This window comes from Adelges cooleyi, unplaced genomic scaffold (assembly GCF_023614345.1).
Source record: "Adelges cooleyi isolate 19-005CV unplaced genomic scaffold, UGA_ACOO_1.1 ACOO_flye_CR_arks_rails_tigmint_CR_PRNA_651, whole genome shotgun sequence".
In the NCBI taxonomy this organism is placed as follows: Eukaryota; Metazoa; Arthropoda; class Insecta; order Hemiptera; family Adelgidae; genus Adelges; species Adelges cooleyi.
Genome location: NW_026096352.1, coordinates 4,524,903 through 4,535,026, shown reverse-complemented (window position 1 = coordinate 4,535,026; position 10,124 = coordinate 4,524,903). Strand labels below are relative to the sequence as shown.

At 28.8% G+C, this 10,124-nt stretch overlaps 1 protein-coding gene across 1 annotated transcript; it reads right to left on the bottom strand.

Annotated features, from left to right (window-relative positions):
* Positions 1 to 2,064: 2,064 nt before the first annotated feature.
* On the bottom strand, positions 2,065 to 7,261 carry LOC126844752 (uncharacterized). The gene is made up of 4 exons (XM_050583147.1): positions 7,157 to 7,261; positions 5,765 to 6,001; positions 3,504 to 3,722; positions 2,065 to 2,268 (listed from the first exon to the last, which is right to left on the bottom strand). Exons 1-4 carry the CDS (start codon positions 7,259 to 7,261, stop codon positions 2,065 to 2,067), a joined length of 765 nt encoding a protein of 254 aa, XP_050439104.1.
* Positions 7,262 to 10,124: the final 2,863 nt, after the last annotated feature.

Genomic DNA, 10,124 nt, shown 5'->3' with positions numbered 1-10,124 from the left:
AGATTAGAAAAAACAATTATTATGATTTGAGTAAATAGTAAACGGACGAATTAAAGTACCAGTTATAACTAAATTTGCCCTTGCGAATACAAACCTGTCAGTGTCGACTGACCGAAACAAATTTCAATTCCCCAACATTTTTCTAATAAACTAAAATAGTATTCCTTCGCTTACTCAGTTTGTACAAAACAATTCCTTACATTTAATTTATTTAATTGGATGAACGAATGGCAACCGCCTAGAATAAACACAGTTGTGCATCAAAATGGCATAACCGAGACGCCGTTATATTTATAAAACCAGTTGTATAAATAGTTTTTTTATTTAGTAACAACAATTCAAATCGGTTAATCTTAAAAGAAACTTCAATCAACTTGGTGATGAGAAATTGATTTTTATCTCTAAATAATTTATTATATTAAATTTACTAAGAAAATTAACCATCAGTGCTGTATATACACAAATCATTTTTTGGCATTATAAAAACAAATTCTACTTAAATGACAAATATATTTTTAAGTATATTTTACTTTCTATTCTCACTTCTAAAAAAAAAAAACAGCCTCCGTTTTGTAGTGTTTAAAATCAACGCCTTATACCAAAATAAGCACTTTGGAAAAATAAACATAACTAAGTAAACTAGTAGATACTCACTTTTTTTAAAATCTTCTCACTTTACTTCGTGTTTATTAAACATAACCTTTCTAAGCTACTGAAAACATTTTATTAAAATTAGATAAATGTACAAACTATTAGTTACTTCATAAATTATAAATTGACGTTAACTAAAAAAACTACATACATTATTTCAATGACTAATAAATATTTTAAAATAAATTTAATATCTAGATATTTTTCTAGTGTATGATATGTACTTACTAGAAAAAAAATAAAGATTTATGGTTAGCGAGTGATTGATGAGACTCTTTATATAAAACGACATATGAGAGTACTTAATTTCATTTTAAATGTTATTTACGTCCGTATTTGCGAAATAAAAATAAAAATCTAATAGGTAGTAGTGAAATAAAATCAAAATATTTTTTAAAGTTTACAGATTTTAATGTGTTGCAATATCAGCACTGATCTTAGCTTAACTATTTAAAGGGCTTACTAAATAATAAGAAAGAAAAAAACTAAAACGTTTAAACAAATTTAATATTATTTTTACCATTTTATGTAATATAAAATAGACTCCAAATAATATATAATGCATTATTAAAAAATATATATTAGATTTAGGAACATTTTAATTTTAAAATTTTATATTAGGTATAAGTTATAGGCATATACTTTGTATATGTATATACATACAAAAATTAGGGGCATGCTAAATTACTGTGTTACACTATAAAAAATAAATAATATAACAAATATAAGCTGCATTTTTGTTATCGTTTTGTTTCTAAAATCATATATAAAAATATTGGGGTTGTATTGTATACAAATGTTATTAATTAAGTCTTGATGTATATTATTCTTTAATATTTAAATTGCAAATAAAATTAATTTTATAATTCTTCTCCAGAAAAGCTAAATATATAAATATATGTATCCTTCGGCTCAAAGTTAAAAAAAAATGTATTAACCTGAAATGTTTCCTTTTATAAGTACTTAAAGAGATTTAAATTATGATAACGTTATTTTCAGTTAACATTTATTTGGAAATTATTATTTAAAATCGACCAAAATAACTGTAAAGGGAGTAATTTAATGTTGGAACAATTGTTTTGTTTCATAATTTTATACTTAAAATTTAAATTTAAATATTTGAGTTGTTGCAGTTTATGCGAACTGGAACATTTATATCATAAACGATATGAGTTTACACAGTTTTTATAACTCAGAATTCTTTAAAACTTCACGGATCAGTTTTATTTTTCTATAATTTAATATTAATTTATGATATAAAATCTACAAAATAATGAAATTACAAAAACATATGTAAATATATATATTTTTTTAAATGTAGTTTCAATTGTATAATTAAAAAATTAATTTAAAAGAGTATACTATGTATTTTGAGAAATTTTAAAAACACTCTATTTAGTGTAGATACAATGTTCAAAATGTAAACCGTAGGTTTTTTTCACTTAGGTTGAAACTCGGATGGAAGTTGAGCTCTTGAAGTTCTATGTTATTTCCATCGCGATCTGTCGAAGACGACACTTGTTGTTTGGTCACGTCAAAATGCACAGGGATCATAGCACGTTGATGTTTATTTTTGTGACTAACATATCGCAAGCAACGTGAAATCGATCCAAACATCTAAAATAAAGAAAAACAAATACTGTGGTAACTCAATATCAGGATTTCATAAGTATATATGTATACAAATATTTATTTTATAAAAATAAGTAGAAAATGTACATGTATGTTAATACAGACTTTACACCGTGAACGCGTTTTTTCCTCGTTAAAATGACAATATACGTATATAATGGCAAAATGTATGATATTGATGTTAAATCAACACGTTAAGAGTTACAAACAAAACATCAAATTAACACATTAAAGTTATTATTCAAAGATAAATATTATGCTAACATTAACGTATTGAGCACGATAAAAGATAAAATGTATCCTTAATCGTGGTAATGACAAATGAGATCAAACAACAAGAATTGTAGTATTGTTCATTATGGTGACTTGTTGCTTACATTTTTCTTCTTATCTAAGTTCAATTCGAAGTCGTCATTTTTAATAAAAGAATAAAAAATGTTTAATTATGAAGTTAAACAAAATAAGATAATTCTGTGGTATTGATGCGATGAAGGAGCAAAATAATTCTTATAAAAGATGATTCATATTAAATTCAGTGGCAAACTAATGTTTTCAAATTATTACTCCTGGAAGACTACATAATATCATAGTGACAAAACTAAAAAACATTACTTAAGGAAATATGAAATTAAAATATAATGTTTGCCTTACAGCGTTGAACCTAGAAGTAATAATGCCATATCAAAAACATACAAATATAGGAGAACAAAAAACACCATATTACAGTACATGTGTTCAACATAGGCCGCAAGCCGACCAACGTTATTTTTGTTCATATTTCAGATTATTGATTAAAAGTTTTAACTTTTAACTTTGAATTACAATCTACAATCTACAGTATCAGTAATTAAAATTGTTTTATTTTTATATTTTAATTTGCGACCTATATAAACGATTACAGAATAATTGATAATGACTCAACATTTGATTATTTTTGCCATTTTTTTTCAAAAGTTCGGTGTATTTATTACAAGTCAGAACTGCACAAAAATTCTATACTTATATTACACTGTACCTATACTAAAAAAACGTAATTTAATTTATTTAAAAGTCACATTTTTAGTCGTTAAAAACCATGCATTTAGCGATATACAAAAAAGACATGCTTCACTGTAACAAAAAACGGCAAGACGTCATAAAAAACGTGCACATTTGTTTAAATAAACATACTTCATGACAAATAAAACAAACTGACACAGATTGTTATGAATGTAGTGTACCTTTGAGCAACAGCCAAACGATGCAAAACATAGTGACATTATGTGTGGAAAAGCCACCATTGTCCAGTAAATGAAAAAATTTGACGGTTCGGAGAAGTCGCCAAAGGTTTTTTTAAATATGTGACTGGCGGGAAGCAGAAGCAAAATGATGGCCAACCCTTGCGCCAACAAATACGTGAACCCGATCCACGTTATTTTTTCACAGTAATCCAGAATACCCTAAAAACGATTACATATATTCAAAACAATTAATTCGAAGACACCCTTTCCCTCCCCCCAAACAAAACGACGATGCGTCGGTCACTGCCCTAAACGTTGTAAAACCACAAAATCGTTGGAATAACAGCTGTATGTTGTCCTACACTATCGATTATGTACTAACTGATAAACCGGTTGTTGATACACTTTACTGCTATGAATAACAAAATACAAATTACTAATTGAAATGGACGACAACGATCATCGTCCAAGTCCAACCATTTATAAGTTTTGAATAGTCCGCTAAAAATATGTTTCAAATATATCGATGATATTAAATATTGTTCAGATTATAAAAAAAAAGAAACAAATAACGTATTAATAGAGTAATAAGTCATAGCCCAGAATATTTCAATTAATTTAATATATATCTTATATTAATCTGTATCATATTATATAATTTTAATGACTTATAGCTAATCGAATAAAAACGTAAAGTGTTTAGCTTTGATGGTTTTTTTATTTATGCTTGACGATCAAGGAGTATTTTTCTTGCAATATATTTTACCTTTTGACTTATGGATATAAATTAATAAAATAATTAATTCGTTGGCGCCTTTATGTCCTCGTATCCAAAAGGCCGTGCTGATTTTATGGATTTACTTTGTAGTCTATATTTCAATAGCCAATTTAATGTTTAGTGAATGGCTACGATAGAGTTAAAAAAAATTAGGTAAACATGATCGTTTCTTATTGAGTGGTGTTTTTTTATTTTGAACATACAGTTTTAAAGAAGTAGTCTACCGTTTTTAAGCATCTAATTTAAGTTTTTGTAAACTTCACTTCTCCCCCAAATCCGCCTACTACAAGTAAGCGTTTTTTAATGTTAATACTATACATTTTTTATAAGTGATAAACGGTTAATGTTTTATCACAATAATGCAATATTATACAATATTTTGCCCTCTGTTATAGACAAATGTTACCCGTATAAAAATAATGCCATATATCTCCGAGGTTATCACATTTTAATTGCTACTGATTATTTATCTACACATAAGTCTTAACAACACAGAACTCATAAAAACCATCGTTGGTCTTTGACCTCTCTTGAAAACGTACCGTCGAAATTTCGTGACCGCATTTGTTGTTCCCAATAGGAATTTCACAACAAAACATTTATCAGTCTGTGACTAATTAGTAATTAGTACTTATATAAGTCGTCACCGTAAAATGTGTTGCCGCATAAATGTACAATACTTCCTATATTATAACATACTTATTGTGAATTAATTATGTACAACATATTAACTGTACGCGTAAAAAAAAACATTTTTGGAACTCTAATTTTGAAAATCTAAAGCAATTTTTAAATTTTTTAAAAAAAATGCAAAAGTAAACATTTAGAGTACTTATAATAGTTAGTACGGCATTCCTTTTGATGTCACATTTTAATTTTAATCAAAGGGGACAATTGAAGCTACATATTTTCAATCAAAAGCGTCTTAATAAAAAATATTCTTAACGAAGAGTGAAAACTCGTCCACAAACTCTTAAACAATTAGTTAATGACTAATATATAGTGGATAGTTATATTCTCAATAATTTGTTACGAATAATATAAGTAACAAACATATGTTAATATTATTTTTATTTATCAACACGGTCCTGGAAGTTTTTGTCAATGTTTGACACTATTGTGTGTAGTAATGTGAATTCCTTTTATTCCGTTAGGGGGACATGTGGGCGAACGTCATTCCTAATGATTGATGAAGTGAACTCCTAGTGGAATATAACGGAGTGGTGCAAATGGATAGGCTCGTGTATTTCCGATTATTAAGGAGCATGGGTAGTGCGTTCTCTGGAAAGTTATGCTAACAAAACGTTAGTAAAACTTTACGGTTTAAATTTTTTTTTTTTAATCGAGATTTTGCATGGTAATTTTTGTATACTTATACCATTAATGGGAACTAGTGTTACAAATTCCTAGTGAACTTTAAACATTATATTTTTGTAGTTTTACAACGCGTACCGAGGACCGACGCTTGCCGCAAAAGACTTACCACGCGTACGTACATACACTTGATGATCATAAATATGATGACAGCGTGGAGAGTGCAAACAATTTCGACAAGCCATGCACAAGTAAAGTACCACGGATCCAAGAGGGTATCGCCTAAGGTGATGACGCAAACGAAATACTGGAAAGCGCCGAGCAACAGCCAACCGGCCGGTACGCCGATCAGATAGGTCAACGGTACACCCACGTATTCCGCATACCAACCATTGTTGGCAGCTGGCTAAACAAGACCACCGTGTCATTTGTACAATATACACATAAAACATAGATTTGTACAGTCTTAACGAACAATTTCACGGGTAATGGTTGTTAATTACACTTACTTAACCTAGCCTATAGCAATCGGAAAAAGTAATCAACACATTTCTCAAAATAACTATTTGGTAGTATAAATATTACCGTTTTTATACTGAATTCTAGTTAATTGATTAATAAAATAATTAAATATTTAAAAAAACTCTGAACTACAAAAATGATTCTCTATAGCGTATCTATACGTATTTCGGCAGTAATGTTATCATCATCGGCGGATACAATAGCCTCTAAGCTCTGTTGTATGCGCTAATAAAAAATTATAACTTTAAAAGAAATAATAGAACCAATAATTTAAAAAGAAAAAACCCCAAAGCGTTTTTTTATTGTCGTTCTTAGTTCTCACCGGTCAAGCTTAAAATTGTAATGTAGTTTAATAATGCTAAAGTAATAATAACCAAACTTAAATGTTAAGTCAGTGAGAACACTGGTTATATTGGTTTGAAAACATGAAGCTGTTTTTATTGTTATTTATAAATTATAACTATGCGTGTAAAAAAATACTCTTGTGGAAGTACAATTAAGCAAACTATATACCTTTTAAACTAAAAAACATATCCAACATTTTAGTCATAGACTTTATATAGTTTCACATTAATATTAAAGTAACTATAAAAAACTATTAAACTCTATTTCGTTTGTACAATACAATTACTACACAATATAAGCCGTCTTCTTTCTAAATAAGCAACAGTTTGTACTAAGGTGTAGCAGGACTATACCTGGTGACTGGTTTGCTATATAAACTGCAGTCGAACTCGATACCTCTTAGACCTAAGTTCAACTCCTTGACCATACGCCTACTCACTGGAATACACATGCTCACAATATGTGTTGTTTAATCAAGGTCGAATTGCCATCCGATTAAAAAGGAGTTTTACTTTCAGTGGCTTTCAGAAACACATAGTTTAACCATAAACTAAAATATAAGTTGTTGTTTTTTCTTTACTGTCTGTACATAAGTTATAATCACCCCACCCATTAGTTAACAACAAATAGGGGAAAGGTACATTCATTTCTCAAAAATGTATTATTTGCTTACTTGTACGGAACCCCTATTTACGGTGACCGTTTTCAATAACACTTGATCTTCGGTGGCCGCTCGCTGAAGTCGAGGCAATGCCGGCGTTTCGTGTAGTAATAATTCGCCAGCTTCAACGTCTATCATTACAGGGTCGTCTTCTCGTTTAATCGAAGGGCTCCGACATCGATGGTCGACGACAACATCAACGTGCTGGTCCCCCGAAGGGTTAAGTGGGTCGAGTTCATTGAAATCCACGTTTCCGCTGGAACACTCAGACTAGAGTACAAAAATAGATAATCTACATAATTTTATATAAAAAAAATAACATAATTAAATTAAAAATATCGTTTGTCTCTCAGATTTATAGACCGAACCGGCTATCAGAAGCTCGCACGATAAGGTTGACTAGATTTATCCTCTAGTCGTATATGAACTAAATTTCAAACCGTAAAATGTGATGCCAGACAAGTAAAAAATAACATCAGCACAATATCATTAATCATATCCCCCAAAAAAAGTAAAATATTTTGGTGTAGTTTTAGGAAATAAAATTTATAATCATATTTAATACAATAGTTATTGTAAAATTTAATATTTGTTGACTAATGATATTTACTTATTGTGAATTTTGTGGATATTTATATTTGTTTCATCAACTCAATGTAAGACATATTTTTTTTTTTAAATAAAAATAGTCATTAATTTATAATAGCTAATGTAACGCTCTTAAAAAGGTCAAGAAAGAAAAATCAGAAGGTGCGTTATACTAGCCCAATTAAAGTGCATTTTTTAAAAATGATTTAATCGTTCATCCACACTCAATTTGTGTCACAATTTGTATTAAAGAAATCTTGAAAATTTTATTAAAAGGATTTATTGTTTTTCAATTACTTATACTTAGATTGAACCGTTTTTACCATCTACAGTTTCTGATCAAAACGTGCATTTCAAAGTGGCTTTATCACTTTTTTTTAAATTTTATTTAAATTTTTTATAGGAAACGGCACTAGGACAAAATATAAAGATAATTATAAACAAATTACTTTTAAGCTTAGAATAAGAGAATTTATCAAATCTAACAAAGCTAAAAAGTTTTTTTTTTTTGTAGACTTTTAAATATTATAATATTAGTCTTGACAGTCTTATCAGAAACATAATAAATATCCAACTTAAGATATAATAAAACTAAATTATTATCTGGTCAATTTCGGAAGAAAGCTAATACCTTAAGAAATACATAACCTTACGGTTACAGGACATATTTAAAAAAAAAGGAACTTGGGGGGAGAATTTCCTAGAATACACTAATGGAGCCTGAAGGACAGTTAAAGAATATACTATGATCGATATGACAAATGGGTTGGTCCATGCGTAGAGTGCAAAGCGGATAATCATTAAATATAGTTTGGACAAATAAGAAAACAGTAATTGATAACCAATTAAGACGGTAAAATAAAAATAATTTGCCGTCAGAATCATGGATAGAGCAGTATGGTATGAACTTATTAAACTATTTAAAGATATAGTCTGGGGCTGACCGCTGAGGTAGACTGTTATGTTATTATTTATTAATATAACTATAAAAGTATTTATTAAAAACTGAGTATCAACCTGGCATTGTTATCATTAAATTATTCTGATTTTGTTAGATAAATAAAATATATAAGTTACTATTTGACATTTAAACATTACTCTTTAAACTTATTTCTTAAAAGACTTTAAACTAATTATTAAATATAATTTTCGGTTATTTAATATAATGAAGAGTGTATTTTTATAAGATGCTTAGCTCACACAATTATTTCAGAGAAAAAAATACTGTAACATGAAATTTTTAAAACCTTGCAAGTGAAATACGTATAATATACTCGGACATACATTTGTACAAGTATATTATGATAGATATGTTTCTAATTGACGACATTTACATAACTTGGTTTTTTTAATGCCAACATTCTTGTAAAACATTTTTCCAGAAATGGTTCGCTGCCCTGGAGCTATGTGACATTACAAGACGAGCACATGCCTATTATACAACCATTATCGTTAAATAGTAATACATTGTATATTAAATACGGCAAATCGGAAACCTACAAATGTAAAGAATAAAAAGTAATAATAACTAGGTAGGTATAGTAATGATGAATTTAATTTATTATGCCTATAGACGATTCTAAAATTTAATGAGAGAAATTAAGTATAGCAATATGGCAATAATAAAAAAATCATTCGACCTTTGGACGGCAACGGTCACGCTGTGGCGTCTACCAGCTACACATTATATATGTATACCTAGAACTGTGAAATTAATTGTTAATAAATAGTACTACTCGTACCAGGTCATACCATACGCTATAATCGTCTGTTGGTTTTTAATATTATTCTTATATTTAATACTTTACTAGTGATTATCTTTATATATTACCGATGATCGTTGGGCCGGGTCTTCCATTCCAAAAACTGCTATGTATTTTGCAAATCAGACAGAAGCAACTAGCAAGACAGCGTCGATGACAATAACGAGACCGGAGTTATACAAATTAAGGTAGTTTGCCAAATTAACTTCACCACTGGAAAAAAAAATGTCAACGTGATCGATATTTCTATTAGATAAATGTGGACCGTGCGTTCAATCAAAATATGTTAGTAACAATGTAATGCCGTTGGACTTTTTTTTCTTCGGTTATTTATTATTTTTTTATCTAACACAAATAAATACAGAGAGTAATGATTTAATCTGCGTTCGTCGGTTTATCATAACGTAATAATAATATTGTAATTTAGGTACGTATAGCTGTTTACGCGTGTATGACACAAAACACTAAACGGTTCCATCGGTTTCAAATTTGTATTTTATGAAATTAGAGTTAGAGGGGAAGTTAAATGAAATTAAAACAAATAAATACCTATGTATTGCCCAAACGACAATGCCTGCGGCATGCCATACCGTATAGTAATAACAATTAGTAATGTTTTAAATATAACATAATATTATACCGACCCGTGG

Bases quoted from the DNA above. Each gene is read 5' to 3' on its own strand.
- LOC126844752 (XM_050583147.1), bottom strand. From the start codon at position 7,261: ATGATAGACGTTGAAGCTGGCGAATTATTACTACACGAAACGCCGGCA. The intron at 6,002-7,156 runs GTAAATAGGGGT...GGTCTTGTTTAG, and splicing joins TGTTATTGAAAACGGTCACC to CCAGCTGCCAACAATGGTTG. The intron at 2,269-3,503 runs GTACACTACATT...TCTTTATTTTAG, and splicing joins CGTTTGGCTGTTGCTCAAAG to ATGTTTGGATCGATTTCACG.